At 41.0% G+C, this 26421-nt stretch overlaps 2 protein-coding genes across 3 annotated transcripts in view; one reads left to right on the top strand and one right to left on the bottom strand.

Annotated features, from left to right (window-relative positions):
• Positions 1–10958, bottom strand: part of LOC122071676 — a gene marked incomplete at its 3' end in the record, with an annotated part of 38413 nt that extends 27455 nt beyond the window's left edge. Inside the window, 4 exon segments of one of the 2 annotated variants that reach the window (XM_042636062.1) lie at positions 3943–4103; positions 4237–4358; positions 4434–4505; positions 10632–10958. In XM_042636062.1, coding sequence (XP_042491996.1) covers positions 3943–4103; positions 4237–4358; positions 4434–4505; positions 10632–10670 — 394 coding nt within the window. 2 annotated transcript variants of the gene reach the window in all.
• Positions 10959–14565: 3607 nt separating this feature from the next.
• LOC122071686 (cinnamoyl-CoA reductase 1) overlaps positions 14566–26421 on the top strand; it is a 34159-nt gene continuing 22303 nt past the window's right edge. The window contains exons 1-2 of the mRNA XM_042636076.1: positions 14566–15293; positions 20780–21129. Of these exons, the coding sequence (XP_042492010.1) occupies positions 14796–15293; positions 20780–21129 (848 nt within the window). The 5' untranslated portion in view covers positions 14566–14795. The remainder of the gene's footprint in view (positions 15294–20779; positions 21130–26421) is intronic.

The following is a 26421-nucleotide window of genomic DNA, read 5'->3' as shown; positions in this document are numbered from 1 at the left end:
CATTGGTTTCTGATGCCAAGATGATCACCAATTTCATCTACAATCACAGCTGGGTGTTGGCATTGATGAGAAAGTACACAAAAGGTGACTTGGTGAGGCCCGCAGCAACAAGGTTTGCAACAAATTATATTGCACTTGATAGTATTCAAAAACAGAAGGAAGGGCTAGTTAAGTCATTCACCTCTAATGAGTGGTTCAGTACTAGATATACAACCACTGAAATTGGAAAAACTATTCAAGATCTAATCACCTCAACAAAGTTTTGGGAAAGGATATACCGATTTATTAAGATTATGCAACCACTATTTGTGATACTTAAAGTAGTTGATGGTGATAAGGCACAGACGATGGGAAATATAGTGCATTGTATGGAAGTTGTCAAACAAAAGATAGAAGAGGAGAACCCAAAGTCATTTAAGGCATTTTTGAGATTATAAATCGTCGATGGGAAAATAATTTGGTTCAAGACCTTCATCGGGCAGGTATTTTCTTAATTAAATTTATAAGTTACTTTATTAGTAATTTAATATATTTAATCGTTAACAATAAGTGATATGTAACAATGTCAATGTGCAGCCTATTATTTGAATCCGGATCTGCACTACAAGAATAATTTAAGGTTTAGGAAAGATTTGATGGAATCTTTAAATGTTGTTATCAACAAGTTAGCTCCTAATATTGATTCGGCAAAAGATGCAATTGAAGAGGTTAGTAGTCTACTAAACTTACATATTGAATCATTGATTAATATTTAATACATTGAGTGGCATATTAATATGTTAATACATGTATAGGTGAAGTACTTCCGACAGGCCACTCAAAAGTTTGCTGATCATTTAGCTATCCGTGCTAGAGGAACACAACGCCCTGGTAATTTAGGCTTAATCAGCTATCCTTGTATTTCAAATTTATTTCAAACTCCTAATGTTGCAATTATCTTTGTACAGCTGATTGGTGGATGAACTATGGATGGAGCGCTCCAAGCTTGAGGCCAATCGCAATGAAAATATTATCATGCACGGCATCCTCAAGTGGTTGCGAACGTAACTGGAGTACGTTCAGATTGATACACACCAAACCTCGGAATCGTCTGAGTTATGAGAAGCTGGAGAAGCTAGTGTATGTGCACTACAACATGAAATTGAAGATGAAATATTTAAAATTGGAGAAATCAGGGGATGATATTGATGTCAACCCAATTGACATCACCCACATACTCGACGAGGAAGATCCAGTTAGGGGATGGATTGAGGAGACTGAAAATGTTTTAGTGTTGGACAAATTGTCTGAAGATCGACGAGAAACCACACTTGATCCCATTATAGATGACCTCATTAGAGATATAAATGAAGATTTTAAAAATATTGTTGATGATGAAACCCAAGCACCATCAGCCATAGAAGAGGATGATGATAGCTCTAATGATGGCGATATTAGGAGAACGAGATCAGGTGCTACATATAGCGTAACTCAACCAGATAGTGATGATGATGAAGACAAGGATGGTGCTGCTGCTGCTGATGATGATGATGATGATTATGGTAATGATGATGATGATGATGATGGTGGTGGTGGTGGTGGTGGTGGTGGTGGTGGTGGTGGTGATGGTGGTAGTGGTGGTGGCCAAACTTATGTACCACTACATTTCACAGAGGGGGCTGCATTTACATATGCAACCCAAGATAGTTATCATGGTGCTCACACACAACCAAAGTCTTATCGTCGGAGGGGTAGGCGATCCCACAATCCGAGTGCTACTGATGCATTGATGAGTAGCATGGAGTCAATGTGCATTAGTTCAGATCTTGCCGGTTCTTCATCCGGATATGGACACCATGTATCTTCAGATGCATCTTCAGCCTATGGATATGGGACTTATTCAGGACAATCATTTGCCAATCCAGAGCAGTACAGAAGTTCAGATCATGCTGGTTCCTCATCCGGACACGGACACCATGTATCTTCAGGTGCTTCTTCAGGCTATGGATATGGGACTTATGCAGGACCAACATTCGCCACTCCTGAGCAGTACAGAAGATTCTACAATGAATGGGAGACCCACTACCATAAATATTTCGACTGGGGTAAATATTGTGCCTATATTCGACAAGTGCAGAATATCATCGTAGTTTTGAAGAAGAAGGTCCTAGCCAAGGATTTGAACCACCACGACACTCTTCACGGCACTCATCACAGTGGCAATGGCAATGAGGAAAGAAAAAACTGTAAGAAACTCAAACCTCATCATTTTGAACATTTTCAACTCAATATATTTGTCTATCAATACGATACCCTCTACTTAAGTATTTATGCATTCTACATGTTATATATAGCTTTTTTTAACTTTTTTTTATGCAAAAGTGTATAAAAATGTGTTCCCTATCCATTTATGTGTGTATCTTAACGTATCTCCGATACGATACCCTCCGATACGTATCTTAATTTTGACCTACCGATACGGCGACCGATACCGATACTTTAATCCTTGCAATTCTGCCTCCACTTGGTCCTTCATTCGCATCCCGTCTCCGATCATTCCTTAGCATAGGATGGTCTGGTTTAAATGCCACATCCCCCGTCATAGCTTTACTCTTTGGCATTGCTTATCAAACTGTCTCCCTACCCAATCCTTCCTCATTCACCGCAACATCCCAGCCAACCCCTCCTGCTGCCTCTGTACCAACGGAGTTGAGGATATCCCCCATCTTTTCTTCTCCTGCCCCTTTTCCTTCCTCATTTGGAAATTTGTTCTTTCCAAATGCTAGCCGGCTCCATCCTCCCTCTTGATCAAGAATGGATCTGGATTGACATGACCTTCTCTGAGTCTTCCAATTGTGACATCATTGGGAAATTGGCTTTTTGTGCTACTATCAATCATCTTTGGATGGAGCGAAACATCCGTAGATGGACCCCCAAATCTAGATCTCCGAATCAGATTTGGAAAGTTATCTACTTTGATGTTCTGCTCAAAAGCCCAATCCCTTTATCCCCGCCCTCTCACCAAAGTTATCAATTCGGCCGAATAATTCGCGAATTATTCGGCCGAACCGAATTTTTCCGAATTTTATCAAAAATTCGGACCGAATCCGAATTAAAAATAAAATTCTTTAAAATTCGCGACTTTTTCAAAACTGAATATAAATCGAGAATAATTCGGACCGAATCCGAATTAAACCGAATTATTCGGTTTATTTAAACATTATTTAAAAAAAAAACCAAAAAAAAACAATAAAAACCCAATAAGCTTTTTTGACCGCTTTTTTGACCGAATCCTTCAATTAATCATCCGAATTATTCCGAATAATTCTCCGTCCGAATAATTCCCGAATCCGAATTTGTTAACTATACCTCTCACCATCTCCCCCCTCCCCCGGAATTCCCACATGATAGCCTCTTGGAACCTTCAGGTCGACCTCATCCACCCCCCTTGATGGCTAACTGGCTCCTTGGCTTCTTTTGGATACTTTTTGGTGCTTTTGGTTGCTTTTGGATTCTCCCCCCCCCCTTTTTTTGTTCCATGCTCATTAGATAGTTGTGGCTTGTCTTTGTTCCGGCTGGCCTTTGGGCTGGTTTTCTTTTCCTTGTTGGCTTAGGCCTCCCCTCCCCCCCTTTCCCTTGTATTTTCTTCCCTCTTCATATTGAATTATTTATTCATCCAAAAAAAAAAAAAACAAACAAGCAAAATATTCCTCAATTGATAAGGGGGGGGGGGGGACTTATGCAGAAGCCACTACATCAACAGGCTCCCCAGGCCTTCGGTAATGACTTGTTCAATCTTGTATATTGGATGTCCCAAACAACCCAACCATAACCATATTCATTTTTCTTCCTGAAAGAAGATTAAGGCCCTCATCAAGTCAAGATGAGGGTTGGAATAATATCATGTCGTCATATTATAAGTCAAAACTTGCTCGTGAAAGTAATTAAATACATCGACATAACCTTGCAGCATACTGAATGTTATCAGTTCATCAATAAGCTTTTGGCGAGCAATATCGAGTCTTCCATTCATAAAATGTTTCTTCAATTTCATCCAATAGCCACAGACATTGTATCCATCAACAAGCAAAACTGGGACTGCACTGTCCACACCCTGGTTTGTACTGTCAAATGAAAGAGACAGAGATGCAACAACATCCTTCATGTAGAAGATCATGTCTAAAAGACCTCTCAAGAGATTAACATAAAAGCACATAACTTCATAGGCAATTGGAGAAAACCAAAGAGAAAAATTACTAGTAAAGTGTCATGGTAGGGTCTCGATATAGCTCTGCATCTTCTGGAAGATCCTCCTTCGGCACCTTCTTTCTACGGTAACTAGTAGCAGGCTTAGGTGTGGACTTTTGTCTTTGGAAATCCTACAAGATTTTTGCTGCACAAAATGTAAATTAGGGATTTCAAAGCAATAACCATCATATTGGCGAGTGACATACCCTCCACAACCTTAAAAACTGCAAATTCTGCTTGACATTCGATGTAATCCTTGGAGGAGTTGGATCAGAACCCTACCAGCATATAAAACACTAAACTTCGTAAGAAATTCACATGAAATAACAATTTCTGAAGCTATCAACACCAGATAAATTAATCCATCTGCATGTTATTATATATATATATATATATATATCATTATCCCGTAACGCAACACAATTTTACATGCAAATTCTATTCAAAGCTTTGTTACCAAAAACATAGAAGAAGATACTACAGTAAACCTACAGTTGTCTTGATGAAAAGGGGAGGGGAAAAAATGTTCATCACCAAGTAGAATAGTGGGGAAGGTACAGGTGACTTTTGGTTGACCATTTATAAGAAAGTAGGTGCTTACCAAAGCACCTTCTAAAATGAAGTAACATTTTGTACAGAGTGCTCAATGCTAGTGAATGCAAATAATCAACTGTTACATGTGGGACTTTGAAGGCAGATATGTAGAATCGATGTGGAAAAAGCACAAATGTAGAACGGAGGCCTGTCTGGAATTGGGAAGTATTTAGGTTGTCAGATGGTCCGTGGAAGGTGTTTATTCAGGACCTAGAAGGGAAGGGGACTCTAGTCTAAAAGAATCAATAGCCTTGAGAGTGTAATTAGATCTCATCCAAACCAGATGATACGATCACGTCCTCGTAAAAGGAGATGCGGTTGGTGCAGTTAATGTTATTAAGCGAAGGATTCAGCAATAAAAGCTCTCTTATCTTGGTAGGTCCATTCATCGTTTTGTTTTTTTATCAAGCTGCATGTTCCATTGGAAGCCAAGGACCGCCAATGAGATTTCAGATGTTCAAGCAGAACAAAGGGTGGCTCAACCTTAAATCCGTTTTAGGGATTTACATTTACCTCTATGATGACCTTACCTCGAGTTTATTTTATGGTTTTTATCCTTTGTAAGCATGTTGGGGTTTATGGACCTTATTAGAAATGAACTACTTTAAACCCTTTTTATACTGTTGGGTATCCAAAAAAGAGGGAAAAGAATATGATGTAGGACAGCACAGGATCTTCCCAAGGATGAACTACAAGGCAATTGTTGTTGACAACTAGGGTTTCAAATTAGAAATGCTGATACAACGGTAATTAATATTAATCAGAACTCCACCTTTGAGACCTTGAGCCCCCCTTCCCTGAGTACCCCCTTCCTCCCTGCTTCACCCCCCCCCACTGCCCACCATGGTTGACTGCCCTGGGGGGTATCTCCTCCCCCTAGGCCTACCGTCCCCCTCCCCCTGATCCCTATACAGGCCCTTCTCTCTCCTCCACACATCCTAAGAGTGGGTAGCCTAGAGTTCCCTTTTTGGGCAGTCTAGCGACTCTAGCCTTCTTGCTGGTGAGGGTCTTCCCCTGAGATTTGTCTCCCCCCTCTATTATTGGTAACCCCAAGGTGCACTATGTCCGTCAAGTTTACTTGACAAAAAAGCTTTCTCTAGCTGGCCATTTCATGGGCAGTCGACCACCATTCAACATTGTTAAGCAATCTTTTATGCAAGCAATAGATAGTTCGAGGGTCTTTGACACATACCTGATGAACAACAGCTTCTTCATCATTGAATTCTCCAAGGAAGAGGACTAACGTTAAGCTTTTAAAGGAGGGCCCTAGTATGTTGCATAGTTGTCACGGCGCCAAGACATTAGAGGGCTGCCTAAGCATTTAGGCAAACGAGTCGCCTAAGGCGACCAAGTATTATTGTATATTTTTCCTCTTTTCAAACATTATTTAGCATGTTACATATATCTTATATCATCAAAAATCAACATTAAGCCACATCAAGCCATCAAAAATCAACATTAAGCCACATCAAATCATCAAAAATCAACATTAAGTTACATTAAGTCATCAAAAATCAACATTTAGAGAAATGCTCTTGTTCTATAATAAGTTTGACTGGTCAAATGATTTTATTTTTACATGAGATATTTTGTATTAGGTATAGCAAAAAACCAACTTTCCAACAAGTCTAAGATTACTTAAATCTAAGTTGCAATGACAAAGTTATATTACGGTCAAACTTATTTTAAAGTGCATGAATGCTTTTAAAATCCCCTACATAAAAATAATTCTATGGACATCAAAACAAAAGACTATTTTACCAGAATTTTGGTTTTTAGCAGTGTTTTATCATGATTAGATTTATAATTATTCAGAATTGAAAAAAAAAAAAACCCCTCAACATTTGAAAGTTGAAAATCGCCTCTACAACCAAAAATCCAGTTTTTGTTCTTGGATTGGGGATATATTTTTTGTATTTTTGAAATTTGATTTTTAAACTATTTTTATTGGATTCAAATAAGGGAGTATTTGCTTATTTATGAGTAATATCTCAAGTAAATGAAATATCAAATATTAAAAAAAAAAATTACTTAAATAATATTTGGTGTAAATAAGTGTCAAAATATAAGGCGACATGCAGTGCAGTAAGGCGACAGTTGCCTAGGAAACACCTGGACAACAATGGTATGTGGGCCGAAAACCCATCATTCTACAACAATGGAATCGTCAACTACAACTCCAACATGAGAACTTGAGCTCCATTCCTTTATTGATCTCTCTACCTGGTGTCCTAGCCTCCCTCTCCACTACTGGTATGAAGACAGTTTGAACATCATCGGATCAATCCTAAGGAAACCATTGTTCTCATATCATAGGACCAAGAGCTAACTACATTGAGGTCTCCGTTGACGACCCTCCTCCAACCTCCATCACTGTGATCGAAACATCTAGGCTCTCTTTTCAGTAGGAAGTATGCTTTAAGTGGTTGCCTCCCTACTACCAGATCTACTGAGTCTTCGGCCACCAATATGACTGAGTCATGCACCCATGCCCTTGCTCCCAAGCCTGCATCCTCTTCACACCCTTCGTTTGAGCCCCACACCCTCCCTTCGCATCTCCAACGCTCTCCTAGAAGAGGTTGTAGGAAGCCTCGCTAGTGTGCAAAGGGCTGTAGCCATGCCCCTTCTGGCTCTCCTTGAGGCCATTCCAAAGCTCCCACCAACCTACCATCGGTTGGCAACCCCTTAACGTTTGTGACTGCTGGATAAAACCAACTGTCTACCCTGCTATCTGTGGACACCTCAGCTCCCACTCCGCCCAAGAACCCTGCTACCTCAAACATCTCCTCCTTTATTATTGGCCCCCCAGCTACAAGACATCTCTCTGTTGCTCCCTCCGTAACATAGTATACTCCCCATAACCTCCTTTCCCCTCTTAGCTATCTTCCTCCCACTCCTCCTTCCTTCCCTCTTCTATAAACGATACTCCACCCTTTACTTATCACTTCCTCCTCTCCCCCTCCTTTACTCTTTCAGGTGGGGGCCTCCTCTAACTAAAACCACCCTCTCTGAGACTCATCACATCCCGACTGGACCTGGGCCCAACATATCAACCCACCTCCCAACATTAAATCAAACCACGTCGCCCCCTATATCGACCCACACTCCATCCTTCAACCATAGGCCATAGCAGCAGCCCACCATCCAACCATCAATCATGCCTACTTCTCCCCCTGAGCCCACATCTCCTCCAACCCACCCCATCATACCCAACTTGTTACAAACCCACCAATCATTGTCCTCACCCATCTTCCTCTCCTGTGCTCCTTTGATGCCCTTTGTGATTGTCTCTCCCCATCCCTACCCTCCTCCCTAAGCCCTCACACCCCCACCCCACCCGCTAACACTAAGATAATCATCCCCATGCCACCTCCCATCGACCCACCAATAGTAGCCCAACCTTCTGCCAGCCCTCCTACTATTGTCACCCTTTCTTCCCCCATCCGGGAGTACTAGAGGCACCACTCCAACAATTTAATAGACCCCGGCCAAGCCTCATTTAGCCCCAACCCTAAGGGGCTCTTGCTGCACTATCCTAACTCATCTGGAACACCCAAGGATTAAATTCCATGACTAAGCAAGCTGAAGTGCACTTCCGCATTAAGAATCTTAATGTGGTGTTATGTTTCCTTATTGAAACTATAGTGCAAGAAGCTAGTGTCTTTAGAATTGCTTCCTCAATTGGCCTAAAATTGGTCTTTCTCCGCCAATTACTAGCACCACCCCAACGGTCTTCTCTAGTGCTTATGGGATCCCTCCAAAATTCAGGTTTCGGTGTTGTCCTCCTCCCAGCCGAATGGAAATTCAAGCTTCCTATTCTCCGCAATGTACACCTCTAATTCTACAATTGAGAGGTCCTCCCTTTAGGTTGAGCTTCGCCTCATTATGGTGTGAATTGCTTCTCTTCCCTGAACTTTAGTGGGTGGCTTTAAGGTTGTTCGATTTGGCCATGACAAGTTGGGAGATGACCACCTTGACAACTCCTCAGTTGACACTTTCAATGATTTCCTTGAGAACATTGGTATGAACGATTTGAGATGGACGGGCTTGAAATACTCTTGGAACAATAGAAGATGTGGTGATTTCAGAATTTCCTACAAGCTTGACAAGTTGATGGTCAATGAAGCTGGGCTTACCTCCTTCCCCTCCTTGCATGCTATCTTTGATGCGCCAAGCATCTTAGACCAAAGCCCGTCCATGTTGACCCCCACATACCTTCGGCCCAAATTTAATCAAATTCTTGATATGTGGTGCTCTCATGCCGATTAGCTCAACATTACTCAAGAGGCATAGGCCAAGCAGGTTCAAGCACACTCAGCCTCCCTTGTCTCCTTCACCCAAAAGCTCAATAATGTTAAGAGTGCCCTCAAATCCTAGAACACCTCTAGCTTTAGGAACATCTCCTCTCTAGTCTTGGATTGTAGGGCCAAGCTTTCTGACATCTAACTGAGGCTCCAGACCGACATCCATAATGCCTCCTTGGCATTGAAAGAAAAAATTCATCTCCAAAGACCTTGGATTCTTGGTCTCCCAAAAAGAGAGGTATGGAATTTGGTTTATTATTTGGGACTGATTACCTTGGTAATTTTGTCTGACATCAATCCATCAATCTTTCTTTAGTCACAAAGGTACTTCAGTTAAAAAAAAAAAAAGTGTACTCTAGAAAGCACTGTCTATTTCTCTTTCAACACTCCCCATTTCAATGTCATATCAATCTTGTACAATCCCTGCACATTCCATACCAATGCATGCATAGTTGTCCAGGTGTCACCCCTGAGATCTAATATGCTAAGGCACCAAAACCAAAAAACTGATGAACTTGCCCACCTCATGTCATGACTTTCAATACATTTCTGTTTTCTAGCCTTACTATGTTTCTATAATCTAATTTTTATCATTTTTCCTTCTACATTTTGACAATATATTTCCACTTACAACATGAAAATTTCCTGGGAACTATGGCCTGAGATGTAGCACATGGCAATCACCTAGGCGAGACAAGGTGAGACAAGGCAAGATGAGGCACGGTGAGCCTAGTTGTCAAGGTGGCTTGCCACCGCTGTATCTCACTTTCACACCATGACAACTATGACCATGCATACCACGACCAGCACCATCACCACCACCACCAAATTTACTAAGAGCATACCACCTCTCCCTCTAATTCCTAGATGTCAGGGACAGAGACCATAATGTCATAATGTCTCTGTTCATCCATCTCCCACAGTATCGTACTCATTCCCATTGCAAGTCTTATTTGTTCCTCCACTCTCCCCTCATTAGAAACCCACCATTGAGAAACAGAATAATTAAAAAATAAATAAATAAATGCATGTTGTGCTAATCTTCCAATGGTGAATCATTATATGAGACAGTAACTTGGAATCGATGACAAACAATAAGCAACCTAAAACCTAACAGTTACACAACTGACTTATCCCCCCCCCCCAACTCAAAAAAAAAAAAAAAAAAACTGACTTAGATGTTTTGTAGTTTTCAGGATTTCTCATTGAATGGTTAAAAGGGTGGGTGAACTGGGTGCGGCAAATGGGTAACTTCTTCTAACGATCTAATTGCTGGAAAAAAAAGAAATGTGATATTACACAATAATGTCACAATAGCAACAACAACAAGAAGAAGATAACGAAGGCCAGAAAGGCCTTAAGTAATTTCTAAACATCTAGATCCTACTTCAGTGTAAAACAAGCTTAACAAAAATACGTAAAACATGAACGACGAACGGAAGGCAGTCCCTGCCCGAGGGGTTGTTAAGATACAGGGTTGAAAGACGATAAAGTAACTAACCTTACCAGAAGCCGGGTCGGGGTTCCGGCTCTTGGCCCTGACATTTGCGGATAAGGAAGATGAAGGAGCAGAACAAGAACGACAAGGGGCAGGAAAAATTACGGCCAGTTTCATGGGAACAGGCCCTTCGATTATGTCAACCACCTCCGTTACTCATTCCGAAATCCGAACCGCAGTTCCATTGCGCTTCTTGACGCATTCTCTTTCGCTCCCTTAAATGGTTCCGACTATCGAGAGCGATCTTATCCGCTCGTCCGATCCTCGCACGGAAACTAGGTTAGTGTTTAGTTTGCATTCTTGAAATGCATTCTCAACTAAAATGAATATGGTTTAGAACACCCTTAAGTAAGTTCGAATGCATTTTTGATTTTAGAATGGGAATTGTGTTTGGTATGGTAGTTATATTCTCATTCATAAAAATGCATTCCTCGACTTCTTGACATATTATTTTTTTCGTAAATTTCTTAACTCATTATTTTTTTAATTCTTTTTTACTTATGACTTCTCCTCTATTTAATTGCTCCACCCAACCTAACCCAACTTAATGCCCCATATGAAAATAGGATTCGATTCTTGCGATTTAACAACATACAACAATTTTCAATAGCATATTTATCACGTAGGAAAACTCATTTATCAAATCCTTCACAATCTAATCCACAGCCTAAATCTTGGTTTGACAAGATTAACCCAATACTTCCTTCAAATGTTGACATCACCTAACATCTTATATGATCTTAGAGATCTAACAAGCATATCCATATTATGATTCGAATTTAAAACTAATCGTATCGTTATCCTTGTTTATTCTAATCACTTTTCAGTTTTTTACATATCAAAATGTACCCAGCATGAGGACCTTGGATTGTCATTACCAGGTCTTAGGATCAAATACCACCTTCACACTTGTTCTAAAGGAGGCATTCCACATATGAGTATACATCATACTTTACGTAAATCCTTTCTCAACTAGAGATTTAAGCATACTTGGATACCAATGCTTAAAGAATGCATTCCACATATGATAATAGATCATACTTAAGGTAAATCCTTTCTCAACTAGAGATTTAATCATACTCAAATACTGAAGCTTAAAGATTCTAGTTTCGCAGCCTAAGAAATATAATCTAAAAGGGCATTTTAAAAAATACTATAACCTAGGAGGGTATTTGTGAACCCTAGGGGAAAGTGAAATATTCCATTTAGTTGGCTGCCAGCAGGGGGTTGCAGCTAATTGGCTACAACCCGGGTAGCAGCCAAATTTTTTCCCTTCATTCCTCTCAACGTTTCTCGTGCTTAACACCCCATCCCACTGTTACTTGTTAGTGCATGGGATGATGATATCGAAATTGAGTTATATGAATTTCACATATTAGACTGCATAACTAGAATGTTTGTTCATATTTACAATTTAAATTGAATTGGTTGAGCTTGTGCTATCTCATTGTAGTACTAGATATATGGGGTTATCACTTAATTAGGAGTTAGAAAGGGGATGGTTTGTTCTAAGTTTGTAATATTTGAATCTTTTGTACAAGATTAGGATGGAGGGTAGAGGAGAGGAAATTGTAGCAACAGGGCAAGGTACGGGGTGCAACTGCAAGAGATGAAGAAAGTGTTATGTGGAGACAGATGAAGAAGAAGAAGAACATGGAAAAAGAAGGGGTAATTTGGGTATTTTAAAGTATTAGGGAAAATGAGAGGTAGAAGTTTGTTGAGATTGGGACTATGTTATTTTAATATTCATATATATATATATATATATATAACATTAAATAAAACGATTTGTACATCTATGTTGTTGTTAGAGAGAGTGATGTTTGTTTTGTGTTCATAGGTACATACGCCAAAAGGACCACTTCGTTTGTAGGTCTGAGCAAAAATGTTGTTAGTTGTCCAGAAAAAAAGGAGCAACATAGGATTCGTAATATTGGACAATGTTATTAATACATTGATTTGCTTTATAATCATATTGTGAAATGCACGATGGGATTAAATATTTAGCTATTGGGAAAAAAACTCCTTAGGGGAGTGTGGTGCACTGCCTAGCGCTAGACATGGAGGACAAAATGACTGCTTGACGCCCCATAAAAGGCAGAAATGTTGTTCGTGCGTTCATGCACGAGCTCATTGGACCCCACATGTGTACTATAGCCACACTTTTCGTATTTTTTATATTATTGTGTTTATTCTCTCTCTCTCTCTCTCTCTCTCTCTCTCTCTCTTAATTAATAAATCTAACAATTCTCTTTCCTTTACGCCTGTTCTTTTGATCCAACGGTCACATGTACCTCAATTCCTAATTGTTTTTTCCTAGATTTATGCCCATCCCAAATGGAGGGATCACAGTTTTATGAATCACGAGTCCATGGCAGATGCGTGCAATCAGACAATGTTTTCGCGGATCCGACTCCTCTCCACGACATTGATAGCCTAGTGCTTGTCCATATCTACCTGGCTATGCAACACCTGTCCGTAACGAATCCAATGGTTGTGGTTGTTTTTTCAAAAAATCCACCCATGAGACCTAGATGCACCCCACTTATCGGATATGGCTCCTCTTATCTTCTATCCCATAAATCAAAACAGATGCCTCTATGAACATATTAAAGTAGTTTGCAATCCTCCTCCTTGGTCGTCATCATCAACTGTTTCCACAAACCCTTAGAAATAAAATTGGTTTTCTTTTTCTTGGACCATGGATCTCTATCTATGAACCCAGTTTGTGGGCTTCTCTCCCCTACAACTTCTTCATCTGAGACCAAGCTATCATTCCAAATCGGCATCCTTGTTAATGTTGCAGATGAAAAGCTCCCCATCTATCTCTCTCTCTGCTATGACTGTTGATTGTGCTGTTGGCAACTTAAAAGCCCCGATTTTTTGAACTGAAGAATAAGTGCAAGCCATAGGCGCCCTTGTTTCTATTGCAGCTGGAAAGCTCCCCATCTCTCTCTCTCTCTCTCTCTGTTGTGACTAGTGAGTGTGTTGCTGGAAACTTAAGGGCGTGTTTGATTGGATAAATCTGTAAAGACATGTATCTAATTTGAATGTAATATAATAAAACGTGGTTCCCTAGAATCGTATTATTGACAAAATAATTGTTTGGTTTGTATTGATTTTGTATGGTGATTCATTCTGAAAATTTGTTTGGTTATCATGATCCTATCATTGAGAATCACCTAGGATAACTGTCTGTTGTCCTTAAAATATAGTTTTTTTGTTTCAATCTATGTATAGAACTATGCAATGATATCTTTATGTCCCTACACAAAATTTTTTTAACGCTTTTATAATACTATATTACTAATTCATTTCCTAACACTTCAAGAAAAAATCAATCCAAAATGGGCAATTCTAAATAAGGTAGGAAATGTTAAAATTAAGAGGATGCTAAAATAACAATGCTCGAACGCTTGGTGGGTATAAAATGAAGAGAAGAATGACATAATTCTTTGATGAGATCTCTTATTGAGATGTCCTCATAAAAGAATCACTTCATGTGTAAAAAAACTTGTCAGAAAAATCACTTGATTCTACTCAGAATTATGGTCATTAGCAATTAAACATGAATAAAAATCCAGAATCCCAATTCTACAGAATCATGCAATCAAACGCGCCAAGTAAACAACCATAGCCATTGAATCCGGTCGAAAAGATGTCAGAACACCCAAGTAGTTATAGGCAAGTTCTAGAGAATCAGTGCTATGGAGACTGGAGAGGAACCGGACCCCTTTTTCGCTCAGCTGGTAATTGAAACCCGCTGCCTAAACAAAGTAGAGGGACTAAAATCAGGTAATTGCGTTTTTTTTTTTTTGGGGCGGGGGGGTGGGGGTTGTGTGTGTTTCAGAATGACTGAATCAGCTAATTAAAGATGATTACCATAGGGATCGGTTTTCATTCAAAAAGCCTTAAAGCAGAAAAAAAAAAAAATCGGATTTTCATCGGTCATAATTCACCATCGCTGAGCCCTATCCTTAATCCCTCTGGCCTTCTATATATATTGCATAAAAGAAAATATTTAATGATCCGATCCTGCCCCTGCGACTAACTAATCAGCAGCTACGAAGGGAAGCGGAGGCAAAGAAAACAGCAAAGTAAAGAAAAAGAGAGGGAAGCGGGGTGAGGGTAAGGAACAGCCGAACAGGAACCCAAAGAGTGCCGAGTCAGCAATGGCAGGGACGAATACTAACAAGGGGTTGGCGGTGTGCGTGACTGGGGCAAATGGATTTATAGGATCCTGGCTTGTGCGGACGCTGCTGGATAAGGGTTACGAAATCCACGCCAGCGTCATGCCGGGGAGCGACGCTTCCCACCTACGGTCCCTCCTTCCCGGTGGGTGCAGGGGGGAGGGGGAGGAGCGGCTGAGGGTATTCGAGGCCGACATTCTGAACGCGGACGCCGTGTGGAGTGCCGTGGAAGGGTGCGCCGGCGTGTTCCACGTGGCGTCGCCCTGCACGCTGGAGGATCCAACGAACCCGCAGCTGGAGCTGGTGCTGCCGGCCGTGCAGGGAACCCTCAACGTGCTGAAGGCTGCAAAGAAAGCCAAGGTGAGGAGGGTCGTCGTCACCTCATCCATCTCCTCCCTCGTCCCCAATCCCTCCTGGCCCTCCCACCGTCCCTTCGACGAGACCTCCTGGACCGACCTCGACTATTGCAAATCTCGGCAGGTTCTTCTCTCCGCTTAATTTTCATTGGCTTTACTGCACCTTTTTCACTCCTTCCTCTCTCTTCCCCGCACCTCCCCCTTCCCCTTGGCTGTTTGCTTGGGCGTCTGGGGATTTAGGAAGACTGATATAGAACCTTCAAGGCTGCAAGTGGAGCTTACAATAGTCTTATGGACATATATCGGGAGGATTAATATTTGTACGTGCGAGAGATTCTAATCTGACCGTTGAAAGTAGATCGTAACGTGCTTGATTTTGATTGTTTTTATATTCCATAGTAATTAACAGACACATGTACGCACGTGCAGCAGACCCTTGAAATACCAAGAATTTATTTATTTATTTTTAAGTAGAAAAATGCAATATATATATGTATATATGATTATTAATCTTTTGCTGTTCCTAAATTTGTTGTTGGGTGAATTATGAATTTGTTATCAAAGGGAGAAAAAGGTTGCGTGGGGGTGGGGCGAGCACGATAGAAGAAGGCAAACCCCAGATGATGAGCATTGTTTCTGGGGAATCCCTAACATTGCGACGGGAGGAGCAAAGTGAGTTAAGAGGAAACGTAAAAAAAGATAGCATTTCAAATCTTATCGAATGATCTAGAGATATAAGTCCATCTTCAACGATTAGATTCCATCCAAACGTGATTGATGGTAGAACCGAAGGCGAGCTTCCCAACAGTGCCACAGATGAGTGTAAGTCATATCTACCCAGATTCATTCTCTCAGGAAGGGGAGGGGCCTCCTCCTAGCAAGTTAGTAGGAATTGAGATTGCTCCTCCAAACAATGAGGGGGCACTAGAAAAAAAAAGGTGGCTGGAGTCTTCAAGACGGATCCAACACAGGTAAAATAGGCAAGGGGGGACAGGGATATGATGGTAGATGAGGAAGGAGGAAAGTTTGGGTAAGAAGGTGGTTGGAAAGAGATCTCCAGATAGTGAAGCTATGACAGAGGATGTAGCTTTTAAACCAGACGGTTTTGTGCCAGAGAGCAAGGAGACCTCGAGACAGAACTAGATTCTGAGTTGAGGAGGAGAAGCAACTTGAGGTTGAGGGGGATCAGATGATCCGTCCCCTTTACCAGAAGGGAGGGGGGCAAGGAGGACCAAAGGGAAGAGATGGGAGTGGAGGCGGGGGGAGGAGACCATGAGCCATTGGAGATGAGTTTAAGGATACCTGCACAATTGGCATTCTTGATTTTTCGTTTACCCAAACCCCTTTTTTTGTTTTGGGAGAGATGGAGGACCGCCTGATAAGGTGAAGGAATTTGAAGGAATCAACTCCTTTATAGAGGAAGGACCACATGAGGGACTCAACAGCCTTGATGGTTGACTTGGGCAACTTGAAAACACGAGACCAATAGATGTAGTAAGATTGGAACACTGATCTGATGAGTTCAAGGCGACCAATAACTACTACTACTACTATTCTTACTTGTAATAAGCCCTTAAAGTAGTATTGATATAGATCAAAGCTTGAAGATGAAGAGAAAAAACAATAGTTAGAAAAAGACTGTTCATGTAAACAGTAACACGCCAGACAACACTGTTCACGAAGCACTGTTCATGTGAATAGTAACACATCAGACAACACTGTTCATGTGACAGTACACGTGTTACTATTCATGTGACAGTAACATGAGTTACTATTCATGTGACACTGTTCACTTGAATGGTACTTTGTGTCAAAATCTTCTATTCTTAGTTTCCTATTTAGTTAGTTTCTATTTTCTTAGTGAGCTAGTTAGTTTCCTAGTTTTATTACTCAAAGAAGTTTTTATGTTGTAACTTAGGTTAGTTTTCTAATTTTGTTAAGCTTGGTTAGCAAGTTAGACACAAATTAGAAAGTCCTATTTCAGTCCATTAGTTTCCTTTTCTGTTATTGCTCTATGTCTAAATTATGTAAGGCTATTTAAAGCCCATTGATTATAATGAAAAAAAGAGATTGAAGTTTATAAAAATTGAGTGTTTACTCATGGCTAAGATAGCTATTACCTTGAGGAATGAGATACCCAAAAACCTGAGGGGTGAGATGCCCATTCACTAATTCTTCTTCTTCCTTCTCAACCCCAAAATCGAATTCTCTTTCTTTTCTTATTTTTCTTTTATTTGCTTGCTGTGAGAAAGTGTTCGAGTGATCAAAGCAAATTTGTTGAAGCCTAGAAGCACCATCGAAAGACCAGTTTGAAGGCCATTCAATGTCTGTAGCTGCTGCTACTGCAGAACTCCATAAAGCTCCCTTTTTTATTCTTTAAGCATAACTTCCCAATCAGTCATCAGTTGAGGCTCATCTTGTGAAGGATAGTTGGGCATCATACGAGGGGCCTTTGCTACAAATTTGAGCTCCATCAAAGTAGTGGTTTGTGAGATCTAATCTTGCTCCCTATTCAGCCAGATTTTTCAGATCCTGCCTAGGATTAGGTCCTATGTGATCCAGTCTTACATTAAGTATGGGCTATGGATGATAACAACTGAGGACGAAAGAAGCAGCAAACAAAAGGTAATTGGAGAAATTTCAAATGATAAAGGCTACATAGAAAGGAAAGTTTTTTTTTTTTTTTGGATGAATAAATAATTCATTACCAAAGAGAAGAATATACATAGGGAAGAGGGGGGGAGAAGCACAAAACCCACAAGGGGCAATCAAAAGCTCAAAAGATTTACTAAGGGATACAGCCGATGGGGGGGGGGAAATGAAAGAAGTAGGGAGACCCCAAGAGACAACAATGAGCCTGTTCATTGGGGTGTCACAAACCGGGCGAAGGCGAAGAGATCTAAGTTTGCAAGAAACATCAAAGCAAGGTTCGAAATCTCGTTTCGTTTCAGTGGGTTCAGAAACACCAGTTTCGTTTCGTTTTGGCGAAATTTCTGCTGAAATGGTGTATTTTTTTTTTCATTTCGGTTGACTGTTTCGGTGGTCAAACGGCCATATTTTGACCTGAAACTTGGTGGGTAATTTATTTTAAGGTTAATAAACATACTTAGAACATAAAAATGCAAAAATATTAGGACATGACATTGTTTTAGAGTTGCACCTTTGTTTGACAGCAACTGTCGAACTGTTCTGAAAATTTTACCTGGTTTTGGAGAAAGAACTTTACCTTTCCTAAGCTTTGAATGTGTAGATCTTGTAGGAATCCAATGGAAGTTAAAATGTGTGATGATGTAGCTAATTAGAGGCTTGTTGGAGACTTGGATTGTTTTTCCTTCAAAATATGCAAATGGAATCGAAACCATCGAGATAGGCGAGATAGAGTCAAAATTTCGATCAAAATACCGAAATTTTGACCGAGATATGGTATTTATGACACATAGAATGTACCGAGATGATTGAAATACCGAAATGAGACCGAAATTTTGGCCGAAATACCAAAATTTTGTACAAATGTTATTTCGGGCCTTGTTTCATTTCGGCTAAAAAAAAACACCGAAATTCTGAAATTTTGGCAAGATTTTGAACCATGCATCAAAGTAGATGGCCTTCCAAATCCTATCCAAGGAGCGGGAGTTGGGAGTCCATCTATGTAGGTTTCTCTCCATCCAGAGGTGGGTGATGGTGGTGCAAAAGGCTAGTTTACTAGCTGTGTTGCAAAAGGTGGAACCACTATAGGTCATGTCTACCCAAAGCCACTCTCGGGGAAGAGAGAGGATGGCGTGGGTGGAAGGCCAACAAGAACACATGACCTTTTTCCAGATGGAAGCAGAGAAAGGGCAAGAGAAAAAGAGATGGTCAACATCCTTAGTACCCTGCCAGCACAGACAACAAGAGGTGGAAACCTGAATATAGTGGCAGCTGAGGAAGGACTGAGTAGGAAGACAGTAGGAGAGGGCACGCCAGGTAGTGAAGCTATGGCAGGGGATATGACCTTTGAACTAAATGATATTTCTCCAAAGAATGGAGGTCTTTGGAGCGGATTCTTTGGAGCGGACAAAATTCTAGGCAAAAGCAGAGGAGAAGCGGCTCGAGGAGGAGGGGGTCCAAATGATGGTGTCCGGAGAGCCTCGGTGCCCGGGGGGAATGAGAGGGAGAGTAGACCAGAGATTAGGAAGGAGGGGAGGGAGGAGGGGAGGGGACCAGCTAGTAGGAGAGAAGATTGAATCAACGGTGGCCAAGCGGGACGAGCCAGATGGCACGATGATTCGGGGGGAGACAAGGGGGAGAATGATGCCCGCAGGGTGCCAGGGGTCAAGCTAGAGGAAGGTGGAGGAGCCATTTCTGATGGTGCAGGAGATAGTGGGCAGGGCTAGAGATCTGGAATTGAGAATGCATCTCCAAATCCAGGAAGCATCAGGTGAAGGGGAAGCGGACCAAAGGGAGTCATTTTTTAGGGGTGACAGAGTACACCTATGAGACCTATATACTCTGCTGTTTGGTGATGATTTTCTAGATGAGTTTGAGGATAGTAGGAGAGTTGACATCCCTGATTTTTTGGAGACCCAAACCTCCCTCAGATTTTGGCCGACAGACATATGACCAACTCAAAGGGTGAAGGAATCTTCCTTCCCTTTCTAGAGGAAGGCACAAAGGAGGGAGTCAATGGCTTTGGAAGTGGAAGCAAGGAGACGGAAGATGCCCGACCAATAAAGGTAGAGGGATTGGAGGACAGACTTGATGAGGAAGAGGCAGCCAACATAGGAGAGGAGATTCCCCTTTCAGAGTTGGAGACACTTCCGGATGGAGTCGAGGATGGGAGAGCTTGGTGGGACAGACGGGAGGATATGAGAGGGAGGCCAAGGTATTTGACTGGAAGGGCACAAGAGGAGAAACCAGAGATGGCGAGGAGATGGTCAGGAAGGAATCCGACACTCCCGAGAGGAAGAGGCTGGATTTGAGAAGGTTTATTTTCAAACCAGGGAGGGTTTCAAAGAAATGGAGGGAGGCCAATATGTTGGTGATGGAGGCAGGATCGGCTTTGGAGAAGATCATAAGATCGTCAACAAAAGCTAGGTGAGTAAGCGTGAGAGCTTTAAATTTAGGGATGGGAGAGATGAGATGCTGGTCAGTGGAGGTTTGGATTGATCGAGAGAGGAATTCAAGGGCCAAACAGGAGAGGAAGGGGGAGAGAGGGCATCCCTGCCTGATACCAGCAGCAGCAGAGAAACATGAGAATTTGCTGTAGGTTACATATTTTGATATTATGTCTTCTATCTAAAAAAGAATTAATTGAATTTTTCTTAGGGTTTTCTTTTTGGGTGGGGGGGAAGAGGGAGTGGAGGGTGTTCCTGTATTACCAATTTTCCATCTGTCTGATCAATGACGCCAAACACGAGTAGACTAAACCATAGAAAATTGGATGTTCTTAAGTGACTCATTGTATTCTGTAATCACAAGGACACAAATCTAGGACGGGAAAGTTCTTCTATTGAAAGTTCAAACTCATCAATCATGTTTTGTGTTTCTATGATTAAATGGTGCATGATGGAGGACTTCTTGCTTGCTTGAATTGAATTTTAATTGCAGTATTGGGTTTGTCTTGAATGACAGAAATGGTATCCAGTGTCAAAGACATTGGCAGAGAAGGCAGCATGGGACTTTGCAGAAAAGCATGGGATGGATGTTGTGACGATCCTTCCAGCCACCTGTCTGGGTCCACTCCTGCAATCTCATTTGAATGCAAGTTGTGCTGTACTTCAGCAGTTGCTGCAGGGATCAAAGGAGACACAAGAGTACCACTGGCTTGGTGCTGTACATGTGAAGGATGTGGCTAATGCTCAGGTGCTGCTCTTTGAGAGCCCATCTGCTTCAGGAAGGTACCTCTGCACAAATGGTATATATCAGTTTCGTGATTTTGCTGAAATGGTATCCAAAATATACCCCAACTTCCCTGTTCACAGGTATGAATACTTCACTTTGTGCTGGATCCCGAATCAGTTCTTTGTTTCTATCCCCCCTCTCCGGCCTCTTTTCGTAGCATTATTTGACGTTAGTACCTACAGTTATGCCATGAAAATAGCTCTTATCACTAGAATATGGTCAAATAATAGAAATAAGTTCAATTGTGGGAGTACAAAAAACCTCATTAAAAGAGCTTGTCTACAGTGAATCAAATCCAACAAATGAGTTAATTTTCTATGTTGGCTTTGTTACTTGTTCTCTATGAAAAATGCATTATCTTGCTGACTGTTACACCCCACCGTTTCTGTGATAGTTTTTGGTAAGATGAAAATATCAAGCACAAAGATGCATATTGTCAAAAATAACCATCAAAATGTGAATATGGCTTTGTAAATTTGCCGACTTATTTTCTGTAAAAACATTAACTTAAACTCCCAACTCTATCAACTAACGTCCATTTCCATGCAAATGATATGTTGGAAAAGTGTGCAAATAAAATGTTTTCAGTTATTTTAGTGGAAATAGATGAAGCTATTTCCCCCCAAATTCCCTCTAAAAACTTCCATAGTTGGCTTATGGAGAGGCTTGAGATGGTAATAAAAGTCTTCATCATTTTTCAAGTTCTTGTTCGATCTGATATTATATGTATCCATTTTAGTGAGATTATAGATGCTTTGGGTCTATTCCTCAAGCATGCATGACCATGTTACTAATGAAGGAGCACGAGAGGTAAACACGCACAATATGGCCTGTTAGATGCTAGTAATTGGGTACATATAGGTTGTCATAAGATAGTTTAGTGCTATCTATGCTAGATCTAGCAACGCCACCATAGTGGGCTTGATTTAAATCCATGAATCCAGATGTCAAGATCATTAACGTCTCTCCCCGTCATACACAATATATTTCTATAAACCTTTAGTCGCTCGATATCTTCTTTAAACTTTATTACAAGGCTAAATAATTTTGGCCCCGTTTAATATCAATTTAATAAAAAGGGCAAACTTCATTGAAATGAAGCCATCATTTTGGCCCAGTATTATCTATTTAATTAGAACAGAAAATTTCATTAAAATGAAGGTGTAGTTATCTTTCCTTCTATATATATATATATTTTTGGGTGAATGAGAAATTACCAAAGGGGAAGAAAAAGGGGGGGGGGAATACAAGGCCAAAAGAAAAGGAAAAACACAAAGCAGTACGCCCCTAGGCAGTGGGGGAGAGGAAGGTAGTGGGAAGATCCTAGAAGACAACAATGAGATTGTTCCTTGGGGGAGTATATTATAGGGCAAAGGCGGAGAGGGGAGAGGGGGGAGATGGATAATTTGGAGCTAACATCAAAAGAGATGCCTTTCCAAATCAAATCGAAAGATTGTAAATTGGAAGTCCATCTACGAAGATTGCACCCATCGAAATGGGGTTGATGGTGGCACCAAAAGCAAGCTTCCCAACAATGTCACAAATGGATTTACTAGAGAAAATCATGTCAACCTAGATCCATTCTCCCCGGGGGGGTGGGGGGGGGAAAAGGTCTTCTTGCAAGCCAGCAACTGGATATAACTCTTTTCTAAACCGGAGAAGAGAAAGGGCACTCGAAGAAAAGGTGATCGGTGTCTTCAATACCATTTTAAACAAAGACAACAGGCCGAGGGATAAGAATGTGCCGATAGATAAGGAAGGATTGGGTGGGGAGGCAATTGGAGAGGGTTCTCCAAGTGGTGAAGGAATGGCAAGGGATGCGGCATGAAAACCAGACAATCTTGTGCTAGACTGCCAGGGGACAAGAAGACCTCTTGAACAGACTAAATCCCAAGCTGAGGAGGAGATGAACTTGCCAGAGGGAGAGTGGAGGGGAGAGGGTGGGGCAGGGGACCAGGCTCCATTGGAAATATATGAGGAAACATGGAGGTCTGCAGCAAGACTAGAAGAGTTAATGGTTCTAGCTCCCACAATAAAAGCCTGAACACTGACATGGTGCTAATGATCAAGCTAGAGAGAGGTAGAGGAACCATCTCCAATGAAGGAGGAGATGGGGCGGATAGTGATTGGTATGATCTTGAGAAGCTGGCGCCAGACCCAAGAGGAGTTAGAGGAGGGGGAGGTAGTCCAAAAGGAGTCCTTGTGAAGGAGGGAAGAGTAATCCCAGGAGACCCATATACTGTTATGTTTGGAGACGAGCTTCCAGATGAGCTTGAGGAGGCCCAAATACTGCGTAGACCAAGGCCACCTTCGCGATTGGGAAGGCAAACAGAAGCCCAATGGATGGGGTGGAGGAAGCGAGGAGTATTGGCCCCTTTCCAGAGGAAGGAGCACATGAGGGACTCGATCTACTTCATGATGGACTTGGGAAGCTTGAAGATACCGCACCAATGGATGTAGCAATATTGGAAAACCCATCTGATGAGCTCCAGATAGCCCGCATAGGAGAGAAGCTTGCCTTTCCATAGCTTTATATATCTTTCCTTCTGTATTATTCGCTACCGAACAACAAAACCTAGCAAAATGGGATTGAAAGAATTTCCTTTTTTTTATTTTAATGATAAATGAGAAAAGAGTTATATGTATGGAAACTTTTGATGTTATGGTATGTTTTCATGATAACATTGTGCCTTCTCTTCTTTGTATAACACAGGAACTACATCTTGAATGACACCTACTTTCAGTTGGATTTAGAAAATCCCGTAGGTCACTCTAATGTTTGAGACATTAAATTCACTGTTTTGTTCTTTAGTTAGTGTGAAAAGCCTTAATCTCAACAACTAGAACCTGTGAAGAAGAGGAAGATAGGAGAACGATGGAGATGGAGAATAGGAGAGAGGGTGAACATGATAGGAATTGGAATGGAATGCCTCTTTCATGGACGGCTTCTGCCTTATTTTAAACAAGCAACCAACTCATAGTAGGAAACCTGCTAAGAGTGGTAGTCTAATTGCAATAGAAAGTAATAACCAATCCCAAGTCTAATTACAATAACGATATATAACTAAAGAAGAAACTTAGACATAAACCTAAACTCTACAACTCAATTAACTCTCAATAGGGACACTCCCCCTATTGTGATTTTTGAGTAACCTAGAACATTAATTTCAACAACCAGAACCTCTGAAGAAGAAGATGAGTAGAGAATGTTGGAGATGGAGAAGAAGAGAGAGGGTGAACACAATAGGAATGGAGTGGAATGTCTCTATCATGGACAACCTCCCCCTTATATTAAAAAAGCAACCAACTCTTAGTGGGAAACCTACTAAGTGTTTAAGTTTAATTACAATAGAAAGTAATACCCAGGCCTAAGTCTAATTACAATAGAGGTAAATAACTAAAGAAGAAATATAGTCATACACCTAAACTCTAAAAATCAAAATAACTCACGAAAAAAAGAGAGTAGAGAATAAGGCTGATGGTAGTTCTGTAAATAACCAGAATTTTGAAGGGTTCACTAGGTAAGTCAAGAGGAGAGAATATAGGAAGGATTAGTCATTATTCTTGAGGGACAAACTTGGAAGAGATGATAAAATAAGGACAACAGAGAATAAAAACTGGAGAGGGCTGGGCACATCGATAGCTTGCCTGGAGCTAGCAGCTTATCCTGGGATGGGGGAGACATTGGAGTATTTCCAAAGGGAAGGGAGAGAGTGACACTGGCTGGGCACGCTGCTTTTCCCTATTGAAAATTAGGAATTATGGGTTTTAAAATAAACCCAACGATGAAGGTTGTCTTCAACCTTTGAACCAGCAGCCAGCAGAAGAACAGATTCAGATGCAGGTGATAGAACTCCCTCAGTTCAGCACCTTTCAAGGTAGGATGTTAAGCATAAACTCTCGACACCTAACCCTCTTACAATGATTCAACAATGGCTCCAAAATCTTAGGTGATAAATTAATATTTTCTCTACAAGTTGGGTCTGGTGGAGGAAGAAAGTTTTTTTTACAACTCACAAACCAGGTTGGAGTTTCAGTCTCAGATTTGTCAGTCTGAGTCACCCAAGGTTTTTTGAATCCACAAAATATTGGGGTGGAAGGAAAGGGAAGGGTACGGTATGGTACGAAGGAGATCAACTCCAGACTTTAGGGGCTGCCAGTACTGCCCAGAACAGGACATCCAACTGACAAGAAAGAACTAGAGAAGAAACAAGAAGAATAGAGGAAAGGAGTGAACAACTTCGAGCCTTCAGCCATGGATTGTGGAACAAGACCTATCTCAACATTCAGCTTCTTGCCCCTCCAAATAACCAAGATATTGAGTGCGGTCTGTTTTTTTCTCCTTCCATATTGTAAAAGCTAATCTATCAGACTGACGTCGATGCAGAAGAGGAACTCTGCTAACGCTTCAGAAAACTGTTAGACTACTATCACTTTAGGATTGGATTTATGGGAAGTCGAAAAGTCTAGAAACATGTAAGAATGATGCTCGATTGATTTTTTTCCCTTCTTCATCATGCCTCTGATACCATGTGACAAGCCTTAATCTCAACAACAAGAACCTGTGAAGAAGAAGAAGAAGAGAAGAAAACAATGGATATGGAGAAGAGGAGAGAGGGTGAACATGTTAGGAATGGAGTGCCTCTGTCGTGGGCAGCCTCTCCCAAATATTGAACAAGCAACCAACTCTTAGTAGGAAACCTATAAGTCTAATGACAGTATAAAGTAATAACAAGCCCAAGTCTAATTACAATAAAGGTGAATAACTAAAGAAGAAATAGACATAAACCTAAACAAGGTTCTAAAAACTCATGATAGGACACTCCCCTATCATGAGTAACCTTTAGCAGTTAGAACATTAGGAGGCAAATACATGAGATAAACTTGTGAGTGGTGACAACCAAGGTTCTAGTCGAGCAGGAAAAAAAAAAAAAAAAAAAGACAACCAAGGTTCTAAAAACTGAGCTGGAGATTGACCTTACAAAGGGGCTCAGCTGAGTCAACCTGTTCATCGCCAAAGTAGGCACATAAACATCCACGTTTTTTTAATCATACACCTTAGCTATATTTACTCCATAAACTCATAGTATCATATCCCCGCCCCCTCTCGCCAGCAAAAAAGAAAAAGTATATTGAGAAATTAAGTTAACTATTGAACAAGAAGTTTGAGTATAAAAATTTGGGAAGGTGGATGCAGCTTGGGTAAGTTGCCATACAACGCAGGCATAATTTTCTGCCACATGGTAGGTGGTTGTTTTGAATTAGATGACCTGTTCATTTTGTCATTGTTTTTGTTTTTCATATTGAATAAGTAATAACTATAAGAATGAGAGGTGTTACTCTTTTTATCATCCTAGTGTCAAGCTATTTTT

The sequence above is a fragment of the Macadamia integrifolia genome, unplaced genomic scaffold (genome assembly GCF_013358625.1).
Source record: "Macadamia integrifolia cultivar HAES 741 unplaced genomic scaffold, SCU_Mint_v3 scaffold_56A, whole genome shotgun sequence".
In the NCBI taxonomy this organism is placed as follows: Eukaryota; Viridiplantae; Streptophyta; class Magnoliopsida; order Proteales; family Proteaceae; genus Macadamia; species Macadamia integrifolia.
Note: the sequence above shows the minus strand (reverse complement) of the source record. Positions and strands in the feature narration are given on the sequence as shown.